This window comes from Podarcis tiliguerta, assembly GCF_965153285.1.
Source record: "Podarcis tiliguerta genome assembly, chromosome: 14".
In the NCBI taxonomy this organism is placed as follows: Eukaryota; Metazoa; Chordata; class Lepidosauria; order Squamata; family Lacertidae; genus Podarcis; species Podarcis tiliguerta.
In genome coordinates this window covers 894,091-921,598 of record NC_139547.1, presented here as the reverse complement: position 1 = coordinate 921,598, position 27,508 = coordinate 894,091, and the positions used below count along the sequence as shown (strand labels likewise).

The following is a 27,508-nucleotide window of genomic DNA, read 5'->3' as shown; positions in this document are numbered from 1 at the left end:
GGAAACCGAAAGAGCAGTCTGTTAACTGTGCAGCTCCGAGGAGGGAGCAGAGAAAATGCAGCTAGAGTCAGCTGGAGATTTGACTGTGTAAATACGTGTTTTTGGAACAATAAAGGGACTTTAGAAACAGAAGCAAAGCCTCCTTTTATCACACGTCTGCTGTGCAATTCTGCTGATGATTTTACGACCTGCAGAGGCTCGCGCAGAGAAGCGTGCCGGACGCCATAAATCTATCGAAAGAGATTTATTGGAAAGAGGTCAACTCAACCCACAAAAGGGAAAAAGAAAATTTCAAAACATTTTAAAAAGAACTCTGCGCCCCTCCAAGTCCTCCTGGACAGCAGCAGCAGTAGCAGCAACCGTCCTTATGAAGCCTGTCAGGCCCCGCCCTGGGCCAAGTGGTGAGTGGCAGGAGCAGGGCCCTTAGGCACTCACGCAGGAGTCCTTCCTATGCACTGGAGATTGCTGTCCATTGGGATTTGTGGGGTGGAAGGAGGAGAGGCCAACAGGATGTGGAGGCAGAGCCAATGACAGGCAGAACCAATTAATAGTTTTGTCCCAGTCTTCCTCCCTACTGCTGAGATGTAAAAGGGGCAATACTGAGATCAAGGAGGATGGAGCTGGCAGACAAGGCAAGCCCCTTGACTACTTGTAAGTAGGAAGGAAGGCAGGTGGGGCTGGCTGAGGGCAGGCTGAGGTTGGTGGGGCAGTTCCCCCTGCCCCCCAGTGAGCCAGCCTCCACTGTTCCTATCAGTGGTCATCAAGACCAAATCTGGTAACCATTTGGCAGGAACACAAATGATGAGCGTTGCCTATATTCTGTATGTACTCCAGGTATGCTAGCTTTCCATGTATGGAAATGAAAACCTGGTGCTCAATTTGCCATCCCAATGGCCTCTGGTTCTCATCTCTTTTGAAATAAAGACAGTGTCTAACATGTGGGGTGGGAAAGTGTGAAGGCATATAGGAACATAAAAATAAACAATGCAAAGAAGATGCAAATAGTCTTAAATAATTTATTCTGGGCACCAGATTTGGTAAATTGGGGAGATGGTGCAGTATACAGAAGGCCCCAGCAGTTGCCAAGGTTATTAACACTGATACTGTCCGTTTCTTAGACTGTACCTCCCAAAAGAAGTTTGCATCCAATCATCCTATATAAGCCAAGTGCACTGAATATGCTATTGCTACTTAACATATTTTAATAGATTGCCAACATAAAAAAAACTTTTTTTGCAAGTCCACAAGTGCAGGTCAAGCAAAATCTTTAGAAACAGCCTCTACAAAATTGGGGGCCGACATTAAGATGCCAATGGTACAAATTATTGTGAAGACCGAAAAAGCCATCAAACAGAGGCGGTCCACAACAGAAGCAGCAAACTTCCATTCATTGCAAATGGCTTCTGCCTCATCCTGGTCTCGGAACCGGTTGGCAATATATCGGACCTCCTCTAGGATCTTTGCCAGTTCTGGGTCAGTTTCAGACGGATGTCCACTGTGAAGGAGGTTGTCTTCGTCAGTCGGGGAGCAAGTCATTCTCCCACAGATCACACCGGAATCAGTGGTAGGGGTGCAATGGACACCTTCCAGGCCTCTGAAGCCTATGTAGAGCATATTCCCATTACTGGATTGCTGCCCACTCACAGTGTTTACATCTATGCTGGACATACTGCATCGACGCTGTTTATGCTGGCATGCTGGTCGCACTTTGTCCTCCCCTGGTCTTTTCATTCTCAGGAACCAGGCACACCAGTTGAGAAGGATGATTCTGGTCTGGGAAACATGTATAAAAACACACCGTAGCTATTATATCTTGGAAGATATCTGGCCCCTTGCATGTTACTTGCTTGTCTAGCAATGGTAAGGTCATTGACCAATGAGCCCTGTGCCTGCACTCCACTCTGGTTCATACATTCAGTTGGGGGCTAGCACTACAAGAGTGTGGAGGAGGAGCAGTCTTTAAAGGGGAGCCCAAAGCACAGTGGAAGAGCACATTCTTAGCATGCAGGAGGTGCCAAGTTCAATGCCTAGAATATCCAGCCGAAACAGGGATGGGCACCTGTGGCTCTCCAGATGTTGCTAGATAACTTTAGGAAGAAAGTAAGTGCTGTTGGACTATGAAATGGACTACTGTAGAAGGTGGTGGACCCTCCTTCACTGGAAGTTTTTAAATGGAGGTTGTATGGCCATCTGCCAGGGATTCTTTAGCAGTGATTCTTCATTGCAGGACATTGGGCTGGATGACCCCTGGGGTCCCTACCAACTCTACAGTTCTCTGATTCTTTCCGTCCCTACCTGTGACCCTCCAGATGTTATTTGACTCCTGCTTCCAACATGGCCAATGGTAAGGGATGATGGGAGTTTTAGTTCAGCAACATCTGGAGGGCCACATGTGCTAGTTAGATGACTAGCCAGTCACATGAAGGCCAGCTTACACAATTCTCCCCTCAAAAGAGTGAGGGAAAGATCATATTAATTAGGTACACACTTGGATGGCCCAGGTTGTACTGGATGCTACAAAAAGGCTCCTGTTGCTTCTCTACTTCTTCTACTGCCAAACTGTCCTAGCTGAATGTATGAGCAGGGCTGGCCCACCCATGAGGCAAGATGAGGCAACCGCCTCAGGCAGCAGGATCCACGGGGGCAGCAGATTCCAATTTAGATCTTTCTCTCCCCTCCCCGCCCCGTTCCTGATGTAGTTCTTCCCTCACCCTTTCTTCCCTAGTGAGGAGAGGGGCTCCATTTTGGGGTCCACCTCAGGGGCCAAAATGTTTTTGGCTGGCCCTGTGTATGAGCCAGGGTCTTGTGAAATCAAACCTCCCCATTGGCTTCTGAGCCACACATGTGCAAAGTGTCTTCCAGATAAACTACTTTACAAAAACCTTTTTGTTCAGATCTCTCTCTCTCTCTCTGTCTAGGCTTTGCAATTTGCCCAGTTTCCTCCTGTTTTCATCTCAAACTCTCCAAAATCAAAATACTGTTTTCAATCCAATTTAACACACTATTTTTAATCATCTTCAGTTTTGCATTTTTTATTGACAGTTCAAACTCTCTCGGTGCAGGAATGTTTAAGAGCTATTCTTAAACCAGATGTTGGGGATATATATATCACCTAATGCAAAAAAAAGATCTCACAGAAACTCATAAACCACTTTTGAATATCCTGTCTTCATCCTCTCTACTGTTTGTTTGTTTGTTTGTTTGTTTGTTTGTTTGTTTGTTAAGAAACTACCTGGTGATTAGCAAAATCAATGGTCCATCTTGCCTAGCACACTCAGCCCTGACTGGTAATAGCTCACAAAGGTCTCAAGCAGAAGTCCTGAGATCATTTTTATGGGACAGCATCATGATGGACCTTGATGCCTTATTCCATACAGCCTAACATACTGCCTTTCATTTGACAACATAGAAGGAGTATGTATTTAAACATAGTGAAGTCTGAAGACACAAATGCATACATATGTTTGTTTGGGATGAGTAGAATCTGCTCCAATGGCTGAGATCTGACTGCAGTTTGAAGCACGTCCAGCCACTTCATAAGTAAAGATTTTTAGAAATGTTTTTTGAAGTTAGAAGGATAGGAGACCAGGGACCAGGCAGAAAAATCCAAGGTTCAGGTCCCCTGAGCCACTCACTAGCAATGCTCCTGACCTGTTGCCTCCAGAACTCCACCTCCCATCATCCTTGACCATTGGCCATGGTGGCTGAAGGGCCACAGGTTCCTCATCTCTGATGTATGGCTGAACTATGCTTGCAAAGACATATGTGTTATCAAACCATTTCCATTTGCTGCCTCATCCAACTAATATCTGGGGAACAAGAATGACTTGCCTGCTCCTGTAGCAGGACTGTGATCTGCAGGGTTTCAGTTATATATAGACAGGGAGGGAAAAATATGCATCATCTGGGCTCTTACCCACTTGGGCATTTTCCCCCCATCTGGATCATGGTGGTGATACTGCAAAACGATCACGGTAACCACAACTGAAAGTCCGACAATAATCATGGTGCTTGCAAAATACTGTGCTGCAAATGGAGAGGAGAAGAAGATGAAGATGAAGAGGAGGAGGAGGAGGAGGAGGAAATAATGACCAGGTTATGGGGAGAATTTAGGCTGCAATGCCACTTCAAATAGCTGTCATTCACCTAATAGTCTAACATTGTAGTCCAAACGCTGTTGGACTACAACTCCCACCATTCCTGGCCATTGGCCATGCTGGCTGGGGACTGATGGAAGCTTGAGTCTAAGGACAGTCTGGAAAGCCACGGGAGAGAGGACAGTGCAGTTGGTACAGCATGAGACTTAATCTCAGGATCATGGGTTTGAGCCCTACATTGGGGAGATTCCTGCATGGCTGGGAGTTGAACTAGATGACCCTTGTAGTCCCTTCCAACTCCACAAATATTGGATAGCCCTACATCCTGGATCCAAAGGATGGAGTGCACAGAGCCCCCTGTGGATATGGGCATTTTATTCTATCCTGCCAGAAAGTAAGCACGGGATGAGTGCAAGACAGGAAATACTTCTGCACATGTGCAGTATTTAATTCCTTTTATTTATTCATTGCATTTATACCTCACCTCTCCTCCAAGGAGCCCAAGGTGGTGTCTCTGGTTCTCCCCTTCTCCATTTCATCCTCACAACAAATCTGTGAGTTGGGTTAGACTGAGAGGCAGTGACCCAAGGTCACCCAATGTGGATTTGAACCCTGGTGTAACCACACTGACTCTCTTTTTATAGAATGAATGAAGAGATTAGAAGTCCCTACATGTTGGAGGCTCTGGGTCATGGCAGTAGAATTAACCACTTAACTGGCTACCAGCACCACAGCATAAACCTTTTACTTTTAAGCATTGTGATTTCTTTCCTCACCGAATATTTGCCAAATGTGCAATTTCCTACCCCCAAACCATAAGCCAAGACTTCTAAACCAGTAAATCTACTGAACACACACAATTCCTGATCTATATTATTGTGGCCTTGTTGCAAGTCTGAATATAAAATTGCTCACTGAACATTAATACTGCTGTTACTCACCTATTAATGGCACTGAATCAGATGTCGCTGGCATAATTTCAGCCACCAGGAGCATAAACACTGTGAGGGAGAGTAAAACGGTGATTCCTGAAAGGCAAAGTATTGGTACGGAATCAGGACATAAAGGCACTCTCGGGGCTGAGAAAAAGAGGGATGAAATTATTAAGAGGCTCACATACTAATGAAAATATGTATTTCTTCCCCTACAAGGTAAGTAAGAGGTGACATTATAGAAGTTTATAAAATTATTCATGATATATAGAGAGAAGATAAAGAAAAGCCTCACCCTCTCATATAACACTAGGGCATGTGGGTGAGATCCTGTGGTCAGAAATAGTCAAAGAGAAGGGAATCCAAGAAGGATGGGAGATTCTATAAGGAGAAATATTGAAGGCAGACAATTCCAAAGGCAGACAATTCCAACAAGAATGTGTAAGAAATGGAAGAAAGGGGAAATCACAAAAGAGGAGTAGACACAGCTAGCCAACAGTTGCAAGGTGAAGGTCAGGCTGGCTAAATCTCAGAATGAGCTTGCAAGAGAGGTTTAAAATAATTTAAAAGGTTTCTGTGGCTATGTTTGAACCAAGAGGAAGAGCAAGCAAGTTGTAGGTCCTCTGTATGGAGAAGATGGAGAAACATCCATCTATTGGGTGACAGAGAGAAAGTGGAACTGCTCAGCACCTACTTTGCCTCTGTCTTCACCCAAAAGGAAAGTGATGCCCAACCTGGTGATAACAGAATAATTGATGTAAGGAGGGAGATGCAGCGCAATATAGGAAAAGAGGTGGTAAGAGAGCACTCAGCTACTTTAAATAAATTCAGATCTCCAGGACCTGATGAACTTGATCAACCTGATGAAGGAGCTTGCAGGTGTAATCTCAGACCCTTTGTCTATGACCTTTGAAAATTCTTAGAGAACAGGTGAAGTCCCTGCAGACTGGAGGCGGACAAATGTCCCCAACTTCAAAAGGCGGGAGGCAGAAAAACCAGGTAACTACTGACCGGTGAGCTTGACATCAATACCATAAAATGCCCTAGAACACATAATTTAACAGTCAATCTGTAAGCACTTAGAAAAGGATGCTGTGATGACTAAGACCCAGCATGGGTTTCTCAAAAACAAGTCATGTCAGATGAATCCCATTCCTTTTTTTGATAGAGTTACAAATTGGGTGGATATGGGGAATGCTGCGGACATAGTGTATCTTAACTTCAGTAAGGCTTTTGACAAAGTCCCCCCTGAGGAAGCTAGTAAAATGTAGGTTGAACGAGGTAACTTTTAGGTGGATTTGTAGCTGGATGACTGACTGAACCCAAAGAGTACTCATTAATGGTTCCTCACCATCCTGGGGAAAAGTGACAAGTGGGGTGCTGCATGGTGGTATCCTGGGCACGTTGTTGTTCAATGTGTTTATTAAAAAGACTTGGACAAAGGAATTAAGGGAATGCTCATGAAATTTGCAGATGACACCAAACTGGGAGGGGTAGCTAATAATGCAGAAGACAGAATTGGGATTCAAAATGACCTTAACAGATTGGAGAACTGGGCACAAGTTAACAAAATGAATTTCAATAGGGACAAATGTACAGTTCTGCATTTAGGCAGGAAGGAGCAGATGCATAAATATAAGATGGGGGACACCTGGCTTGCCAGTGGTACATTTGAAAAGGATCTAGGGGTCTTGGTGGACCACAAGCTGAACATGAGTCAACCGTGCGATGCAGCAGCAAAAAAAATCCCATGCTATTCTAGGCTGCATCAACAAAAGCCTAGTGTCCAGATCAAGGGACACTATAGTATAGTACCACTCTCTTCTAACTAATAGTACCACTCTCTTCTAACTTGGTCAGACCACATCTGGAATACTGTGTCCAATTCTGGGCATGCACCACAATTTAAGAAGGATGTTGACAAGCTGAAATGTGTGCAGAGGAGGGCAACCAAAATGATCAAGGGTCTACAAACCAAGCCTTACGAGGAGTGCTTGAAGGAGCTGGGTATGTTTAGCCTGCAAAAGAGGAGAATAAGAGAGATATGACAGCCATCTTCCAATATCTCAAGGGCTGTCACATGGAAGAGGGAACAAGCTGTTTTCTCCTGCTCTGGAGGGCAGGACTTTATGACAGTAAGAGTTGTTCAGCAGTGGAACAGACTCCCACAAGTGGTGGTGGACTCTCCTTTCTTGGAGGTTTTTAAGCAGAGGTTGGATGATCATCTGTGATGGATGCTTTAGCTGAGATTCCTGCATTGCAGGGGTTGGATTGGATGATCCTTGAGGTTCCTTCCAACTCTACGATTTTATGATTCTATGAGTTGTTGGAGGCTGAAGGGGCAACAGGATTTGGTGAGCAAGGAGAGCCTGTGACAGAGAGCAGTTCTGACTCAGAGGCTGAAGCAGAGGTGGGGGTGGGGCAAAGGCTGCAGAAGAATACAGATTGTCCTACTGTGACAAGCTCCCCTCCCCACTTGTCTCCAAGGACACACAGAGTGATGCACAGAGTGGAACAGAGATTGGAGATGCCCCGTTGCAGTTTGAGACTGCTTGGGAAACTTCTGGCAAAGTAGGAGGCTTGGAGGTGGGTGAAGGTAGGGAACCTCAGTCCTGGCAACCGCTCTACTGGGGCAAAACTTGCTGGGATGTATTGCTGAGTTGTATGCCATTTCTTTGAATAAAGAGTTAGCTTCTCTGAGAAACTCTTGTTTCTTGCTTGCTGACCTGCATCTGACTCCAGTCCTGACAGCAGGCTTCCTTTGTTTCCTATATGTGCAGCCTTAATTGCATTACTACTACTACTGCTACTACCACTCTTAAAGAGAACTTCACTAGATCCCTTAGACCTATCCAATTACCGCCCAATTTCAAATCTTCCATATCTGGGTAAGGTAATTGAGAGAGCGGTTGCTGAACAGCTTGGTAGGTTTCTGGAGGAAACATCCTTTAGATCCATTTCAGTCCGGGTTCCGTCTTGGTTTTGGGACCAGGACAGCTCTGGTTGCCCTAACAGATGATCTCCGTAGACAACTGGATCGAGGCAGGTCAGGAAGGCTGATTCTTTTAGATTTGTCAGCAGCCTTTGACATGGTCAATCATGATCTTCTGGACCACCGCCTCGCAGACATGGGGATACAGGGCATAGCCCGTAACTGGCTGTGCTCTTTTATCTCTGGTCGGGGACAGAGGGTGGCGCTAGGAGGGAGATGTCGTCGCACCATTCCTTAGTGTTTGGAGTACCACAGGGCGCAATTCTCTCCCCGATGCTTTTTAACATCTTTATGCGCCCCCTTGCCCAGATTATCCGGAGCTTTGGGCTGGGCTGTCACCAATATGCTGGTGACACTCAGCTCTATCTGCTGATGGATGGCCACACTGACTCGGCCCCGAACACACTGACCAGATGCTTGGAAGCTGTGGCTAGATGGTTTCGTGGGAGCCGATTGAAACTAAATCCTTCAAAGCCAGAGATCCTATGGCTGGGTCAGGATGGCATGGGGATGAGGGACCAACTCCCTTCTCTTGCGGGGGCCCAATTAGTGCCATTGCCTTTCGTTAAGAGTTTGGGTGTAATCCTTGATGCCTCCCTTTCCATGGAGGCGCAAGTTACAGCAACAGCCAAGGCGACATTTTTCCACCTTCGCCGCATCAAGCAGTTGGTCCCTTACCTTTCCCGCCCTGACCTGGCCACAGTGATCCATGCAATGGTCATCTCCAGGTCATCTCCCTGGAAACTATAGTTTACCCCTCACAGAGCTTGAAATCCCAGACTACAGCTCCCAGAATTCTTTTGAGGATGTCATGTGCTTTCATGGTATGTACACAGTTTGATCCTTTCAAAACCTGCAATTTTTGAGGGGCGGGGAGGCTGCTGTTCTTTTCCTACATCTATATTTCCCTGGGTTCATGGCTGTTGCAAGAAGTACCTGTGGGGCACTGAGAGCCTGGGATTGTTTATTTGTTTGCTTTTTTCTTAAATTCAGCCACAGTAGACTTTTAAAAAAAGAATTAAAGCTTCATTTAAGTTATATAGATAGATAGAGATAGAGATAGAGATAGAGAGATAGAGAGATAGAGATATAATCTTCCATTGCTCTGCTATAATGATGGTGGTGATGATGATGATCGTGATAAAAAATCCACACGAAGAGCTCTTGTGAACTCCACAAGGAGAATTCTAGACAATTGAAAGGCCTATATCAGAGGCCTGTGGTCTTTAGAGGACAATTACAAGGCCTCTGCAATCCATCATAAAGATGTAGAGTGGGAAGGTATCCCAAGGGTAATGCACTTCAACCCCCTGCAATGCAGAAATAATTAAAACCAAAGAACCAAATCTCTTCCCATCTGAAAGTTATTCCTATTGTTGAGCCGAAACCTCCTTTCTTGTAATCCATTGGTTCAGGTTTTGCCCTTTGAAGCAGCAAAAAAGAAGCTTGCTACATCTTCCATATGGCAGCCCTTCAGATATTTCAAGATAGTTCACCTCTCTGTCTTCTCTTCTTCATGCTAAACATACCTGCTCCCTTAATCATTTCTCATAAGGTTTGGTTTCCAGACCCTTGATCATCTTGGTCATCGTGCTCTGCACACCTTCCAGCTTGTCAATACCTTTCTTAAACTGTGCACGCACAGCTGCCAGGGAATTTTGAGGAGGTCCCTTCCTTGAAAAAAATTGGGGGGCCCAATGGCACACCTGCCCACACCCACCCAGCCCTCTCACACCTTCCCCTAATTGAAGGCGGTTGGAGTATCTTGATTTCTCCTGTGGTGGGACTGAGTGGCTGTGCAAAGAACAAACAGCAGCACCATGTTTCTGGGTCAGAGGGGGCAGGTGGCAGAGGTACGGGGTGCTGCTATTGCCTGGGTTTAGGGTTAACGAGGCATGGAATGGGGTGCAGCCAACATCATCCTAGGAGAGGGAGGAGAGACACTTTATGTCTGTTGTCCCTACTCAGCCACACATCCCAATACATTAGCAGAAAAATAGTACAATATCCCTCATGAGGGTGGGGATACTTGAAAAATGTCTAGCCAAAATTCATGCAACAAATGGATGAATTCTGCATTAGAACTACAGACACATTTCCTTCTTTTTAAAAAATGCAAACTGGTGCAGAAATGTAGTGAACTGAACTTCAGAATGGGGGGGGGGGAATCAAAGTGAAAGAAATTGCATTTGACAGATTCATCCATCCCATTTCCAGGGTACATATACAGTCTGCACTGCAGTATCCCTCCTTCTGTGATTGTGCCATGAATAGGTTCTGTCCCCTTTTCATTCATCTTCCTTCTCTCTCTATCCCTGGGCTATGCATTCTGTGACTTCTTGAGAGTTTCCGCTTTTAACTACTTTCTCCTTGCCAGAAACTGACTGTGACATTTAAGCTGGAAATGCATGCAAAATAGCTTTGCTTATAAACAAATAGAATAATATGTTTACCGAGTGAAATCTTCTCCCCAGAGTCGGCTGGAAGCAGGAAAACGAGAAGGGCAAGAGCTGAGATCAGCACACAGGGGATGAGAAGATTGAGCCCATAATACAGAGTCCTCCGTCGCATCGTCACCGTAAAGGTCACATCTGGATAAGGCTCTTTGCAACAGTCATAGAAAGATTCAGTTCTTTTCCCGGGAACACCTGTGGGGGTGGGACAAAAGGTCTCCTGTGAATTTCACCAAAGCAGTTACTAAGAAAAGTCTCCCAGGGTTATTGCTGAGAGCAGATGTGGGCACCTCATGGCTCCATCTGTGGCCCTGGCAGAACTTCACTGAAGCCCACATGGATCCTCCAGCAGCCCCTCTGTTACCACCAACATCACTACCTGCTTCCAAAGGTTGCTGCCTCCCCATTCAGGGAGCTTAGCAAAGGACAGCAACTGATACAAATAAATGATTATCTGTCATCAGAAATTATCGTTCTCCAGCCTACCAAATACTGCTTTGGTTGTGTGATACTGGCACCCTGTCTGGTAAGCCGTTGAGGCTACAAGTCAGAGTAGCAGTATGATTGTGATGGGGATGACAGTGTGTGTCAGGAGAGTCATCCCATGTGCTTCCCCCCACATGTAAAACTGCTCTGCCTCCCATCACCCCACCAAGCAGAGGTTTAGCAGCTGAGGGAGCACATCTGTAAGGGGAAGATAAGGCTAGCAGTGACTACTAGCCATGATGACTATGTTCTGCTTCCACTATTGTCGGTGGCAGGCCTCTGAACACCAGTAACTGTAAATCACAAGTAGGAAGAATGCTGTTGCCTTCATGCCCTGCTTGTCTGGCATCTAGTTGGCCACTGTGAGAACAGGATGCTGGACTAGATGGGCCATTCAGCAGGGTTCTTCATATGTTCTTAGGAAGATGCAGAGGTAGCATGGCTTAACCATCACTCTTCTCCCTGCATATCTCCTTCGTGTGTGTGTGTGTGTGTGTGTGTGTGTGTGAGTGAACCCAGGTCCCACTCACTGCTGACTCCAATCATAGCACCCCTGATCACTCAGCCACTACCTAGTAGCAAAAAAAATGTTACTCCTTCCTGGTCAAAATACTCTTGAGGTATCCACCTTGCTGAAGCTAAGCAAATCTAGCTCTGGTCAGTGGTTGGTGGAGGAAACTGCCTGGATTTTGTCAAGCTTTGCTGCTGCTATGTGTAGGCGATCCCTTGGTAGAAGAGGCTTCTTTGTTCTGTTTTAATTTGTTTTGCTAATACTACAGGCAGTGCTGCTTGTAATGGAACAATTCCACTTTCGCTGTCCTAACCACCATATTGTTAACCCCCAAATGACCAAGATTTGTCCTGAGACCTATTGGGGAAGGCAAACTTTTGTGGCCATCAGTGGAGGGTGATCACCCAGATGTTACTCCGACTTGTAGCCTCAATGGCTTATGAGACAGGGCATCAGTATGAACAGTGGGCTCCTCTTCCTCACCCTGGTAACTCACTCTCTTTCCTCAGAGTTAGAAACACCTGGGAGATGTACTTCTACAAGAGACTTCTCAGCACCTGCACCAGTCTACAGTTCCCAGGTTTCCTTGGGGGAAGGCCATGGTCTGTTAGCCTCATTCTGGGTGTGACCTGCACACAAGGTGACCAGAAGCCAAGAAAACAAGAGGGAGGTAGAATTACATCTCCTTGGCAATACACTTCTAAGGTCTTGCAGAATAGGGATCCCCCTGTGAGATCTCATGAGGAAAGGGAAGGCCATTTTGCCATGAGAATTACAATTTCACTGGGTCTTCTAGGCCACTGGTTGACAGGGCTGGAAAGGATTTCCCCCTCCCAATCTCAATTGCTCCCCTGGTTGGGATGCGGGTCACCTTTCCCCAAGTGGACTTATGTTTAGCATTGAATGAATTCTGTATAATTTGGCAGAAATGACATTGGGCAAGAATAGCACTGGAAAGGTGGGCCCCCATAAGTGGCCTGAGAGGAGTGCTGGCTGAGGGATGCCCTAAGCTCATGCTGGGGCCTCTGCCTGACTGGAATCTCTGTCTCTAGATGCCCAGTGAGAACCTGGATGCTTGGCTTACACCTCAGCAGGGTTCAGTGCTGTGTGATTCCCATGGAGCGAGGCTGGCACTTCCCCAACCCAGTAAGGTGCCTTTGCAATGGCAGGGGCTGAGGGGAAGGAGGAAGTGATCCTTACCCTACTGCCATGCCAACTCTGCTTACCTTCTGTATTCAAAAAAGATCGGGCCTGATTTCACCCAACACCTGTGCCCTTTCTCAGTTATTACATCACTCTCACTGGGCTGCAGTTTGCATCTACCTGGGCAATGCAAACTCCAGATAAGTGTGTGGTGCAGAGCAGCATGTTCAAACTGTTTAGCCTGTTTTGAAGACTTGTATAATGCAAGGGGCTAAATTCATCTTCAGGCTTATGAGAGTTAAACACTGATAATGCAGGCAATGTATAAGAGCATTAACTGAGATTCTGCTTATCCTTTAGGTGCTTTAGAGAAGAAAGGCCCAAATCCCTTAGCCAATTTTTGCAAGTCTTACCCCCAAGCCCTTTCATTCAAACAGAGCTGTAGCTCTGCAGTAGAGCATCTGCTTTGCACGAAGAAGGTCACAGGTTCAATTCCCAGTGGCATCTCCAGGTAGGACTGGGAAATCCCCTCACCTGAAACCCTGGAGAGCAGCTGCCAGTCAGTTTGGGAAACACTGAGATAGATGAACTAAAGGACCAACTCAGTATAAAATAGCTTACTGTGTTTTAGTTTACTTTCCTTTAAACTGTTCTGAATATTTCATTATAAATTGCTACGATACATTCTGGGAACTTATGGTGAAGGGAGAGTAATAAAGCAATTAATAAAGTTTCTACTCTGCCAGACTCATGGACATGCCATGAACCTGAATGTTGGAAGAAAAAGTACTTCTTCATCATGCAGCACTCTGGGCCTTCTTCCCCCAGGAGGCAGTGATGGCCACCAACTTGGATGGCTTTAAAAGAGGACACAGAAGAGGGCTATCAGCAGCTACTAGCAGGGATGGTTATGCTCTGCCTCCTGTCAAGGGCAGCAATGCTTCTGCATATCAGTTGCTGGAAATCACAGGAGGAGAGAGGGCTCTTGTGGTCAAGTGCTGCTTGAGGGTTTCCGACAGACATCTAAGTAAAGAAGAGCCTGGGCAAAGAAAAACATGTTGACCTGATACTGGGTGAGATGGGCCATTGACCTGATCCAGCAGGCTCTTCTAAGGTTCTTCCAGCAAAGCACTGGACCACTGAGGGCTAGCATCCTATTTTATTTTTAAATTAAACATGTAGGAGAGAGGACTGGCCCACCCTCGTATTGTTCAAGGAATATTATGATCCTTCCCTAATCCTTGGAGCACTTTCCCGCAATCTGAAAATCCAAGGAACGGAAACGTGTGCGAACATGACGACAATCATCTAACACTACTTGTGTTTCGGATGGAATTGAAGATTGACTTAAAAAGGCTCAGCTAAACATTTAAACAGGACCCAAGAGAGTATCCCGATGCCACTGACAAGGTTCATTCTAAGGCACATCAGTTCCATCTCTGGAAGCGAATCTCCCTGACTGATCTGAAGGCAACTGCATTTAGGAATATCCATACAGCTTACCGACTAAATCCCACTCGCCATTTGAAATGTATCCAGATATTTCTGCTTCTTGCATTTGCAAATCCAAAGACCATCCACCGTAAGTCCAGGATCCAAACTTCAATTTGCATTTCTGGACATCAAAAGGAAACCAGCGCACATCTATGGAGCAAGAACTCTTGAATATTCCTAGATGGATGTTTCGGATGAAGGGAATATATGTATATATATGAGCAGACATTTCTCAGCAATTCTCTCTCTCCCTTTTATATAGCTGCTCGCAGGAAAATGCCCCCACCCTCTGACATTTAAAAGAACTGATCTGCTTGAAAGTGTTTTCCCCCAAAGCTGAATGAAAATAAGGGTATCAAGGTCAGCACCGTCGTTATCAAAACAGTGACATTCTGTACTCTCTCATTTGAGGATTGTTGTTCATTTCACTTTTATTTCACAAAACAACATTTCCACTTACACCCACCACTGAATTATTTCATACGCACATAAATGCTCAACCTCAGGTAGTTCCAAATGTGAACCTCACAGATCCATTGCAGCTGCAGGAACAAAGGCATCGCTTCACATGATTATTTGCAGTTGTGACTGATTCACACCTTCAGTGAATTCAACACACTGAAATGATCTTGTGTGAATTGAGACACCAGAAAAATTCATATGGTTAGAAAATGAACTCTCATAAGATTTATTTATGTATGTTTATTGCCTGCCCATCACTGAATGGCTCATGGAATATCACAATTTAAAACAGCATACAAACTGTTCAAACTATTTCATTGAAACTACAAAGCTTGATACCATTGCAAGGGCAGCAAAACTGGAGGGCAACCCAAGCACACCAACAGGGTAAACATCCACTCACCCAAAGCCCTGGGTAAAGAAAAACACTTTGACATGATGCCAAAAACGGTTCCATGATGGCGCACCTCAGAAGGGAGGGCGTTCCACAATCTGGGGGCCACCACCACCAAGAAAGCATTCTCACTTGTGCTGAAATCTGTCCTCCAGTTTCTCAAAAATGTATTCCCCTGAGAAAGAGGCTTCCATTTTCATTATTAAAGAACAGAATATTCTTTCTAGCTTCTTTTGAATACAGTATTGGGGATAATGTTGAATTCATCTGCTCATAGCAGATGAATTCTGTGACCAAGGTATTTGCATGTGTGTCTATTTCCAGGCAGCATTTCCATCACACCCATAAAGGAGACCCAAGGCACAATGACTAAAGTGGGGAAAGGTTATATCCATTTAAAACATAGCAATATAGAGGATCTGCAGAAAAAACCCATTCACCCAAATTGAACATAGTCCAAGCAGAAAAGTTCCCTAAGGAGGGAGGAATCACCTCCCTCCCAACTCCTGGGCATGTTTCCAGGTGTCTCATGTGGCCACGCAGCAAGGGCTCAAGTGAATTCTTCCTCCCTGCTGCCAAGACCTTGGGTCTGTTAACCTGACAAGCGCATCATGGCTCTGCTGGCTTATCATTCATCCTGGTGCACATGCAAAGCCCACAGGGCATCCCCGATAACCCGCAAATGCTGTGCAGGGTGGCCAAATAGTGCACTCACTGCATAAATGCCTCAGGATTTTAGCCCACTAGATCTTTAATTTCTCTTTCCTACCCAAACCAGACACCAGATGGAAAGAAATTAGATGCCATTCTGAATACATTACTCCCAACTGTATGAAGCAGGCAAAAAGAGGAATTCCAAGGCCAATGAGGAGCTATAAAAAAGAAAATCCTACTCAGTCCCTTTTACGGGTGACTGCATAGGGAGGGAGGGTGCCACAGTGAAGAAGAGGGAGAAGTTTGGGGAAGAACTGGCTTATAAATTCACCCCAGGAGTGGGAGTGGTCTTTCCCCAGCACTTGCAGCCTCCCTGGCTGTCTAGACTTCCTGATCTGGAAAAGGAGGCACTTCATGATTTGACTGACACATGGGCACCAGGAAGGCTGCATAGAGCTGGCGAAATGATTTGAAGAATGAAAGGAAGGACAGTCACAAACACCCCTTGGCCACCTCAAAAGAAAAAGAAAAACATGACACACACAAGCAAAATATTCCACCCAACCCAATCAACTAAATTTTCTCTCTCCTTGCATAATTTTTGAATGCAATTTCATTTTTCATTAAATGATGGGGAATGGTTGGGTAGGAAAGGGGGGGGGTTCAGCACAGCACTAACTTCAATAAAAAGGCAACCACTAATGCTTTGAGTTTTCTCTATCTTGGGTTGCATTTCTTCTTCCATCCTGACATTACTGAGGTGGTGGCAAAAGCTGTTATGGCTGTATAAGGGACTTCTGTCTGCCTATTGTCTGACTGATTCCTGATCTCCTCTCCTCATCTCTGAAAACACACCAGGTTCCCTGCAAAGCAGAATTTTCACACGGCAAAATGCCATTCTTACCTGGGGGGAGATACTGGCAGTATCCTGACGAGTTCACCAAAACATTGGTATGAAATGTAGCATCAAAGCGCTCATCAGCACTAAAATGAATAATGAAGAAAAGCAAACTTAGTCCTTCAGTTTAAAAATAAAACATGGTTTACTGCAAGGTGTGAAGCCTGGGTGGTACAGCAGTTTGAGTCTCAGACTAGGAACTTGGAACCAGGGATCAAATCCTCCCACTTGGCCAGGAAGCTCAATGCCTCTCACCTTTGGGCAGTCATAGAATCATAGGGTTGTAGAGTTGGAAGGGATCTCAGGAGTCATCTAGTCCAATGCAGGCCATGGAGGAATTTCAATTAAACCATCCAACCTCTGCTTAAAAACCTCTAAGGAAGGAGAGTCAATCACATTCCAAGGGAGTCCGTTCCACTGTCAAACAGCTTACAGCCATAAAGTTTTTCCTTTTTAATTTATTTTTATTGAAACTTTTCAGCATATATTACAATAAAAAACAGACTAGTCTAAATAAAAATGAAAAAAAGAAATAACAAAAAAGAAAAAAATACAAAGCCCTCTGTCAGAGGTAGATCTTAACCCTTGTCTCACACAAAGGGTGTGGCCCCTCCCACCTCTCACCTGGGAGCTTCCCTTTCTTCTCCCACCCTGGGAAATCTTCCCTTCCCTGCCTCTCACGCAAGGTCTTTCACCCAACATTCATCACCTTCCTGTGTGTACTCTCCTTAACCCAGAATAGAGGACCTCAAAAAACAAAACATAGGCAAATAGAATGCATAGGAGAAAGAAAAGGCACAAGAAATAAAGAAAAGGGAATAGAAAAGGAAAGCAAGAGAGAAGGAAAATAAATAAAGAGAACTTCCGATTCACCATCTGTCAATTATGTGTGCAAGTTATTCAAAGTTTTCACTCCAGAATGGCATCCAGCTATATTCCAAGGTAATATCCAGCTGTTCCTCAATCTGCTAGACAGTATTTTCCTAATCTTCAACCCCATTCATTTTCTTTTCCACACAAAAAGTCCAAAGGGGGCTCTTCAATTGTTATTGTTGCTAAATGTTGAGAATAGTCTTTTTCCAGTCCAATATAATGGCTTTATCTTCAAGGAATTCCAACACCCATTATTAGGATAATAACCAATAGTTATTTATTTGTTGTATATTCATTCATTCATGCCATATCTTCCAATCCCATTTCCTGTTGGTCATGATTTCCCATCCTTATTTAGAAAAAAGTTCCTCCCATTTCCTGTTCTTCCATTATTTTTCCAGAATAATTGCCAGAGGCTTGCCAGGTTTTTCCTCTGAAGTCACTCCAACTTGTACACAGGATCCTTTCTCTCTCAGCTCGACCTCTGCCATCTCAAGATGTTTCTTACTATCTCTGTCAATAGTTTCATCTCACTCCTCTGGCATCACAACTCTGTCATTTGTCTGTTTCACTCCTCCAGGCAGGTGGAGGTCTTCTCAATTCCATCCTCTGCTACCATTTCACTCTCCTGCCCAGGCAATCTTGATCAGTATTTTCCCCCAAAGGCCCGGTTTATTATTTGGTCTGAGCATTTTACACATCTTAGCTCTGAGCTCTTTCAGTTGCTCATCCTATAATTGTCACATGATACCAACAGTGGGATATTGGGCAATATCTTTGCCATATTGGTCTCCACCTTAACCGTCTCTGCCTTGAAAACTTGAAAACTTGTGTCTGTCTCTTTAAGACAGAAGTGGCTTCCCATGCTCAGGAATGTAGCTTCACTTCTGTAGCCAGCATCCCAAAGAAAGGATGGTTTTCAAAGCAATATAAAATAACCATTCTTAATAAGCAGAGAAACCTTATCCATTTGTAATCTTTCTTAATCTCAAATAATTAGATACACTTTCGTATTATTTTTCAGCCTGCTGGTTAATGTTAGTTAATGTATGTTTATGCCAGCATTCAATTCGCTTTCTAGGTGAAGTTTAATTGGCAGACAGATTACCCAAATCACAACTAGTCTCAATTCCAGAAGTAGTTAAAACAGGGGAGGCTTAGCTGACCTGATGCTAACCTTCAAGACTATTGGTGTCTGGGCACAAACCTATTGTCCTCAGTTTGAAGAACAGTCTTCTTCAGAGCATGTGAGGTTAACCCTTTATCTCCCTATCTCCCTTTATGTCTTGGTTGTCATTAATCACCACATAATTACCGTATCTCTGCCAACAACTGGCCAGGGATCTTTTCCTCCTGGAAGTACAGTCAGAAAATTCTTCCTGGTGCCACTCATTATAACCTACCTCACAGGGTTGTTGGGGGGATTAAATGAGGATGGGGAAAGCATGTACAGTGGTACATGCGGAAGTTGAACAGAATTCGTTTCGGAAGTCCGTTCGACTTCCAAAACGTTCAGAAATCAAGGCACAGCTTCCAATTGGCTGCAGGAAGCTCCTACAGTCAATCAGACGCCACAGAAGCCCTGTCGGATGTTCGGGTTCCAAAGAACGTTCAAAAACCGGAACACTCGCTTGGCATTTGGGAGCCAAAACGGACAAGTACCAAGGCGTTTGGGATCCAAGGTATGACGGTATTGCACTTGAGCTCAGTCAGTAGAGCATGAGACCCTTACTCTCAGTGTTGTGGGTACAAACCCCATATTGCACAAACGATTCCTGTGCTGCCATCCCATCAAGTGCCTTTATCTTCCATGAATTTGTCTAATCCCCTTTTAAAGCCAAGTTGTTGATATCCACTAGTACATACTGTGGTGGAAAATTCCATGGTCCAACTATGCACTATGCAAAGAAAGTGCTTCCTTTTGTCTGTTTCCTTGGATGACATCCGCCCCCCTTTGGAAAGATAAAAACTTATTTCTGCCTACTTTCTCCACACCATGCATGGACACTTCTACCATGTTCCCACTTTCTTGCCTTTTTCTAAATTAAAAAGCTCCAAATAAAAGAATTATTGTTGATGTAGTTGCTCCAGCATCTTGATTATTTCTTTTGCATTTTATGCAAGTTTTCCAGCTCTCTCTCTCTCTCTCTCTCTCTCACACACACACACACACACTCACACACACACACACACACACACACACGAGGTGTGGTGGCCAGAGAACAGTACACAGAGTGTTTCAAGTGTGGTCGCCCCCTACATTTCTTTTGCCCTCTTCTGATTTCACAGCTGGAGAAGCACAGGACTCTTTGAGAAGCTCTGTTAAGAAGAAATTGGTCGCTCTGTGTTTCTGGGTATCATTTCCCGAAAAGACTCTTATGGAAGTGGAGCAGATTTAACACACTCACACACATAGGTGCCCTAGCTTGGTCACGCAAACATTTCACCGAAAATCTGGACTGATTTATGAATAGTGCAAAAATGGCACCTCATGCCTCTACTTAGTGCATATTAGCTCCTCCTACTCATCCAACTGTTGAAGAGGGTGCGGAATGTTAGCTTCTAATCCAGATACATGGTGGACATGTAAGAAAGTGGCTCAGTTCTGGCAGGGAGTGACAAAGCTGGCATAAGACACTCCTAACCACAGAGGTGACTTGGTGAATTCAGTTTCCATCCACTCTATGCAAATGCCATAGGGCTCATCAGTTGGGTGTCTGCTCCACTAATGGGATTGAGAGCCACATAGAGGGGACTCCAAAAAATCAGAGTGTCAACCCTTCAGAAACGACCCTTGTGGAAGCTGACAAATTGGGAAATGTGCATGTTAACAATTACTGGAGAGAAATGAAGGGAGCCTGCCAAAATGCCTTTAGCATAGGCATGCGTTTAGCTTGGAAGCACCTTTGTTCCTTTTAAAATCCTCCTGTAGGATAGACTTACCAGGGCTGATTGAAGCAACAATCCATTTTTGCAACAAAGTTAATATCATCCCCTACAGCCATGGCCTCCCTCAAAGAATTCTGGGAGCTCTAGTTTGCAAAGTGTGGTGGAAGTTGTTAAAGACCCTTATTTCCTTCCCTGTGCTAGAAAGTCCCAGAGATCCCTGTGAAGAGGGGTTGACTGTTAAACCACTGGGAATTGCAGCCCAGTGAGGGGAACAAGGGGTCTCCTAACAACTCTCAGCACCTTTTACAAACTACAGCACCCATAATTCTTTGGGGGAAGGCATAAGAGTTTAAAGAGGAATCATTGTGCTTTAAATGTATGATGTGAATGGGGCCTTAGGCGTGATAATCAGAGGCTTTATGTCACTGAACTGCAGTGGCTTAAGACTAACAGCCAGAGAAAATCTTTCCCCCTCCTTCTTTGTGGGCTTCTTAGAGGCATCAGCTTGGTCACAAAGAGAAGCAGAGTGCTTGTCAGATCCAGCAAATGCAATTCTTATATAGGATGGGTCTATCAATGCAATTAACCATAGTAAACCGAAAACAGAACCTCCGCATACAGGGAGGTTTGAGTACCAGACACTCAGGATAAATTATGAGTTATGAGACCATCTTCAAACAGCTGAAGGGATTTTACATGGAAAATAGACCAGGATTCTTTTCTGCTGCTCCAGAGCATAAAATCCAAACCAATGGATTCAAATGACAATAAAAGAGATCCCAACCAAACATTAGGAAGGACTTTCTGCTGGTAAGAGATCTTTGATAGTGGAGCAGACTACCTCAGTAGATAATAGACTTTCCTTCTTTGGAAGTTTTTTAACAGAGGTTGGATGGCCAGCTGTCAGGAATTCTTTAGCTGTGATTCCTGTATTGCAGGGGGTTGGACTAGATGACCCTTGGGTAGCTTCCAACTCTACAGTTCTATGACTCTACACTGTCTTCTGCCTGTCAGTCAAAACTGTATCTTCTTACTGTGTTCAAATGTTGTGTACTTTACTGTGTTTCACTGTCTCAGTATCACTGTAGAGGTTGACCAGTGCTCAAAGCCCCTATGGTATTCCTTCAGTTTTCTTTAACTTGGAGAGAAACCAAATTTACACGGGGGCAAATGATTTCAACAAGATTAATCTAGAACAGAACACCTGCTCTGAACATCTGCTAACCCATCTCACACCTGAAAGGTTTCAGAGGACTCTGATTTCCTCTCCTCCGAAACTTATCTATGCAGAACCCAAGCCATGACCCAAATGCTTAAGCTTAAAACAGCCATTGGACTTGACAGATGGACGTGGTAGGCACAGTGAACCTTGGAGCAGGGTTCATCCCAAATCATTTAACATAAAGCACACTGCAGGGAGAGGTTCTCAGAGTATATCAAAAGCAAAGTGGGTTTGGCAGCTTTGAGAGAAGGAGCATTCAGGAGGGTGACAGAAGACCCATCTTCTCCACACACAGTGAAAGCAATATTACGAGTCAACACCACCTGGAAGAGCAACATTAATCAAGTGGGTGGATGGAAAGAGGAGGCAGGCACAGCTGCAGCTGACATATTGGCTATTCTAAGTAGATGGGAAACCCAAAGAAAGATGCTCTTTGAGATGGAGAGAAGCAATGTGGTTTCTTTGTACCCAGCAGGGATGCATTCAATCAACAGACATATGGCAAAGAGAATTGAAACCTCCACAAGGCAGCAGGGTGACCACAGAGTTGTGTTCATCCACAATGGATGAAAAACGGTGGAAGAAAAGCATACTTTTGATGTGGTGCAAAAACAGATGTCTTGATTGTTTTATCCTTTCAGTCTTGGACCTGGGACATGGCAGGAGATGGGAAGATAGTGTCAGTTGCTCAGAGCCTTTGGCGTGGTTCCTCAACTGCAGTGTCCAATCAACAGTGCTTCTAGTCTTGGACACAGATCCTAGATAAGATGTGCAGCATCTGCTTCAAAGCCCTGTTGAGCCAACGCGGTGCCAATGCTAGAGAATTGGGCTTCGATGGGAGAAGGGGATAGGTAGAAATGCCCAGTACCAATTTGAAAAGTATTAGCAGAGGCAGGAAGGAATCCATCCTCCTCTATCTAAAACAGGGGTAGCTTATGAACATCATCCCTGACCATCTGCCTTGACAATGGCCATGCTGGCTGGGAATGACAGGATGTTGGAGCATCTGGAGTGTCACTGGTTCCCCAGCCTTGGTATTAACATGGCCTGGGGAACCTGTGGCTCTCCAGATGTTGCAGGACTCAAGGTGCTATACATGGTTCTCCCAGTCCTCATTTAATCCCCACAACAACACTGTGAGGTAAGTTAGGAGGAGAGAGAGTGACCAGCCCAAGGTCCCACCTTGTTCCCAGGGCCCCCACATTCAAATTTGCACTACGTAGCTTGTTGCCAGACTGCAGCTGAGGTTTTTTGTGCACCCCCCCAAGCTGAAAGGGACTTGTTTCTCTGTTAGAGGGCAAGGGATTGCTGTCCAATCCACTCACAGCCTAAGATGAAGGATGAATGGGAATCTTAAAGCAGCCTCACCCCCACTTGCACTGTGGCACTTTCACTTTCACCAAAGGTAGCATGTAAAATCATATGAAAACTAACAGGGGCTTTTGATCTTCAGCTATTCAAAGCCAGTAATAAATTAAAAAACAGTTCAGTGCAGAACACAGACTCCGGATGAATCAAGGGCTCTGCTGCTATGGAAATGTGTTGAATTGCTAAAGAGAAGCAGGGATCCCTTTGATCCTGCAAAGGCTACCCAAGAAGAACTGACATCCCCAAAAAGCTTATATTATTCTATGTTTTTACTCTAGCCAAGGCAGGACCAAAGAAAGCAAATTTTCTGTATCCTCACAAAGGCAGGCTCCAAATTATAATGCAGTTATGGTTGTTCACCTTTAAGGATGTTAGCCAGGCAGTGTCTGCTCCAGGTTTAGGGTGGTCCTTGTCTTCAGGGACCTCCCTTCCTGAGCAGACTGTAGCTGTAGCTCAGTGGTAGAGCATTTGCTTTGCATGCAAAAAGTCCCTGGAAAGTACAAAGGAACAAAAGAGTGAAAAGCAAGAAGACAAGCGACCTGGGAATATTTAAGCACCCTGTCAAGCTTAATCCCACTCTCAGACATGCAGTCACAAGGCAGGCACTTCTCTCCAGCGCATAAATATCAGTCACTGTGCATGGATACAGTGTCCAGCTTGGCAAGATAAATGAGCATGGACAGCCATGAATGCAGAACATCATTTCCAAAGGGCAATTTGCCAGCTAAGCAGCAGGAGATGAGAAGGCAGCTTTGGAGAAGCTATGGCACAAGTTTTTTAATGATGTGCCTCAGATGTTTTTATATATGTGCACACGCAGAGGGAGGGAGAGAGCTTTGCCGTTTCTCAGCATTCAGCAAGGAAGTTTGAAAGAGCACAGGGGTTCCATGCTGAGCACCCAACTCTTTCATCCCAATAACTGTGCAGAAGCACAGCCTGTACACGGTGGCGGAGAGCAGGTGGGGGCGGGGCTGGCGCACATCCTGGGGGCGGGGGCGCCACCCAAAGGGGTGGAGTGTGCGTTCTGGGGGCGGGGCGTGCTACCTGTGGGGGCAGGGCGCCCAGCGCGGGGGGGGGGCAGCCACTATGGAACCCCACCGGGATCGCGCTGCCCGGGGCAGTGTGCTCCCCCCATCCCCTCTTCCTCCACCTGTACATGTCACAGGAGTGATCAGTATAGATCTGCTAGGCTTAGAACTGCTGTAGCTGCCCTCCAAGCTGAAGGTCTACTGCCTCTATAAGGGATTTCCAACTGCCAAGGGGGGGGTCACATACCCAGATATTTAAAGCTGGAGCGTTGTTTGATCATGTGTCCATCTAAGCCATGGGTAGGCAAACTAAGACCTTCTAAATCTGGCCCATGGGTGGTCCAGGAATCAGAGTGTTTTTACATGAGTAGAATGTGTCCTTTTATTTAAAATGCATCTCTGGGTTATTTGTGGAGCATAGGAATTAGTTCACCTCCCCAAAAAAATATATATAGTCCGGCCCCCCACAAGGTCTGAAGGACAGTGGACCGGCCCCCTGCTGAAAAAGTTTGCTGACCCCTGATCTAAGCACTACTTATGTGGGCTTATCTCTTGGACAAGACCATCCCCTCCATTTTGGAATAATTTATATCTAGACTGCAAACCTTACCAAGTTGCCACTGAGTTCCTGCTCCCTGGGGCTGCTGCCTCACTCTGCCTAACAGAAAGGCTCACCCAGACTGAGCTGGAGCAACAGGGAGGCTAAAAAGTGGGGCACTTCAGCAATGAATTTTCCCTCCCTCTTCATTCAGTTAAGCCTTCTGTGGTAGATGCTGATCATAAAGCTAAACACACAAGAGCACAGTTAATAACCCCAAAGAACAAGCAGTGCAATGCTCAGAACTAAGTCCTTCAGGATTTGATGGGGCTCACTCCCAGATAAGTAGCGGTAAGAATGGGGCACACAAATGTAGGCTTGGCTTAATATCTTTGTGCACTGCTATGGAATCCCCAGTTTATAATTTATAAACAAAACAAAACAAAAACTATGCATTATTTGTGATTATGGTTATCATCAGCCTCACCAAACATATTGACATATAAACCAGTCTTGTACTGAGGACTTATCCACACTTACCTTTCCTCTGCTCTTTCCAGGCATGCTCCACACTTTAAAGGTCCGTGTCCAAGCAGCCTTTCCCCCCTCTGGGGCTTTCCCAAGGAAAACACATTCCTTAAAGCTCAATGGGAGCAAACGGCAATCCATGGAAAACTCAAATGTGCTCCAATTGAGTGCTAAAGAGCAGATTTGCACGGGGAGAGCTTGGTGTATTGATACTGAACATGTGCCTAGAAAGAGCGGGGCAAAAAACAAGTGTGGGTAATCCATATGTTTTCTCTGATTTGTGGCAGGTCTCCAAGGTCTCAGGCAGAGAAGGGTCCACCCCAGATCTCAACACAGCCTGCTACATAGAATTGTAGAGTTGGAAGATACCCCAAGGTTCATCTAGTCCAACCCCCTGCAGTGCAGGAATCCCAGGTTGTTAAAGTTTGTGGGTCGTAAATCCTTTGACCCACTGAGTCTGCTGCAACAGCCCTGCAATAAATTTGATTTACTGCCCCTCCGACAAACTCCAATGGCGCCCACACGCTTCCACTCGTGCGCTGCCACTCTTCTCAGTTGCCGGATAATAGCAGAGTTCACACACATAGTAAAATGGCTTCTCTGTGTCAACGTGGTGTCTTCAATAACTCAGCTCGACACCAGTGCTTCTATTCTAACACTCTTTATTTAGAAGCATAACAAACGGAAAAGAAAACCCACAGAATCTAGCTGCATGTTCGCAGCACGCTGTCTCTAACAAAATCGAAACTACCTTGCTCACATTCTCAGACAGACTGCTCTCCAGAGAGAGCTCAGCCCCCACAGAGCACAGATCAAAGGAAAATGCCTAGGTCATGTGGGCAATGCACCCAGTGAACGCTTCTGGAGTGTTAACTCTTGGCTGTCCAGAACCACAACACAGGTAAAGAATCCCTGACAGATGGCCATCCAACTTCTGCTTAGCAACCTCCAATGAAGGAGAGTCCACCACCTTCTGAGGGAGTCCTTTCCACTGTCAAACAACTCTTACCATCAGAAAGTTGTTCCTAACGGTGAGTTGGAACCTCCTTTCTTGTAATTTGAATTGATTGCTTTGGGTCCTACCCTCTGAAGCAGCAAAAACATGCTTGCTCCATCTGCGACATGAAATTCCTTCAGATATTTAAAGGTGGCCATCAAATCACCTCTTAGTCTTCTTTTCTCCAGGCTAAACAGACCCAACTTTCTCACCCTTTCCTCGTAAGGCTTGGTTTCCAGACCATTTATTTTTTTGGTCAGTTGAAGATGCCAGAATTCTAAAAGATAAAATCCTACAAACTAACAGGAAAAGGGGGCTGAGAATTGATGATAAAGATATTATAATACTAAGAGAAAATCCTGCAAGATTGCTAAAGAATAGGGTAAAATATAAATACTTTGCTGAGGCATTGAAAAAGAATGACACCCCCTTCAGATGGGAATTCCAGAAGATATTTCCTTTACCTTTAAGCAAAGTAGAAAAAGATTTACAACAGAAAGTGAGGTAGAGAAATTTTGTAAGACATTAGGAGGGCGGAATTGTGGGGAAAAGGGGAACCTAGAGAGGTAGGGATAAAGTGGGATGTCAAATCCAAACTCTTCTTCTTCATCGCCATCTACTTTGAAAAAATAAATGGGATATAATATAATATAAAAGAGTGTTGATTAATAAAAAAAACTAGTTGATGAATTTATTTCCTCAGATGTTGTTAAGAAAAGAGGGGTAGTTATATATGCAAACTCAAGATTCAACCTATAGCCTTTATTTAAGGATGAAGAAGGGAGAATGATGGCAATAAAAGTGGCATATCAAAAAGAAAAAATAATTATCATTGGAATCTATGCACCAAATGATAGGAAGGCGGAATTTTACAAAAAACTGGAGGATAAACTGCTGGGCTATTGTGACAAAAAGATCATATTATTAGGAGATTTAAACTGTGTTACCTCACTCGATATGGATAGCACAGTGCGAGAGAGAGAAAGTATAGAAGAGAGATTACCGTTAACCTTCTTCCAACTGGTAGAAAACTTCAATCTTCAAGATGCATGGAGAGTTAAACAGCCAAATGAGAAACAATTCACACACTGTTCAGAAGCAAAACATTCTGCAGGGAGAACTGATAAAATTTGGGTCTCAAAAAACTTATTACTAAAGATAAAAAAGCAGAAATTCAATCAAAAACACTATCAGATCACAATCCAACTATGCTGGAAATAAGAGAAGGAAGAAAAACAAGAAGAAGATGAAAAAATAATGAAAACATCCTAAACAATGAGAATATATTAGGAAAAGTGAGGGTGATTTCAATAGAATACTTTGATAACAACTTAAACCGGGGAACTGATATAAATACCGTATGGGATGCAAGCAAAGCGGTGATTCAAGGCTTCTACAGCCAACAAAATATAACCCAAAGAAGAGAGAGAGAAAGGAATACAGTGGTACCTCTGGTTACAAACTTAATTTGTTCCGGGGGTCCATTCTTAAGCTGAAACCTTTCTATTGAAATCGCCCTCACTTTTCCTAATATATTCTCACTCCCCAG

The 27,508-nt window shown here is 44.7% G+C and overlaps 1 protein-coding gene across 4 annotated transcripts in view; it reads right to left on the bottom strand.

The window, feature by feature from the left end:
• Positions 1–1,002: 1,002 nt before the first annotated feature.
• LOC310664150 (neuronal acetylcholine receptor subunit alpha-7) overlaps positions 1,003–27,508 on the bottom strand; it is an 82,432-nt gene continuing 55,926 nt past the window's right edge. For 3 of the 4 annotated variants that reach the window (XM_083412809.1, XM_083412811.1, XM_083412812.1), the window contains 6 exons: positions 16,523–16,602; positions 14,118–14,285; positions 10,475–10,669; positions 5,039–5,125; positions 3,917–4,026; positions 1,003–1,773 (listed from right to left, as the gene is read on the bottom strand). In XM_083412809.1, coding sequence (XP_083268935.1) covers positions 1,255–1,773; positions 3,917–4,026; positions 5,039–5,125; positions 10,475–10,669; positions 14,118–14,285; positions 16,523–16,602 — 1,159 coding nt within the window. In that variant the 3' untranslated portion in view covers positions 1,003–1,254. The remainder of the gene's footprint in view (positions 1,774–3,916; positions 4,027–5,038; positions 5,126–10,474; positions 10,670–14,117; positions 14,286–16,522; positions 16,603–27,508) is intronic. The other variant, XM_083412810.1, reaches the window with a different exon arrangement.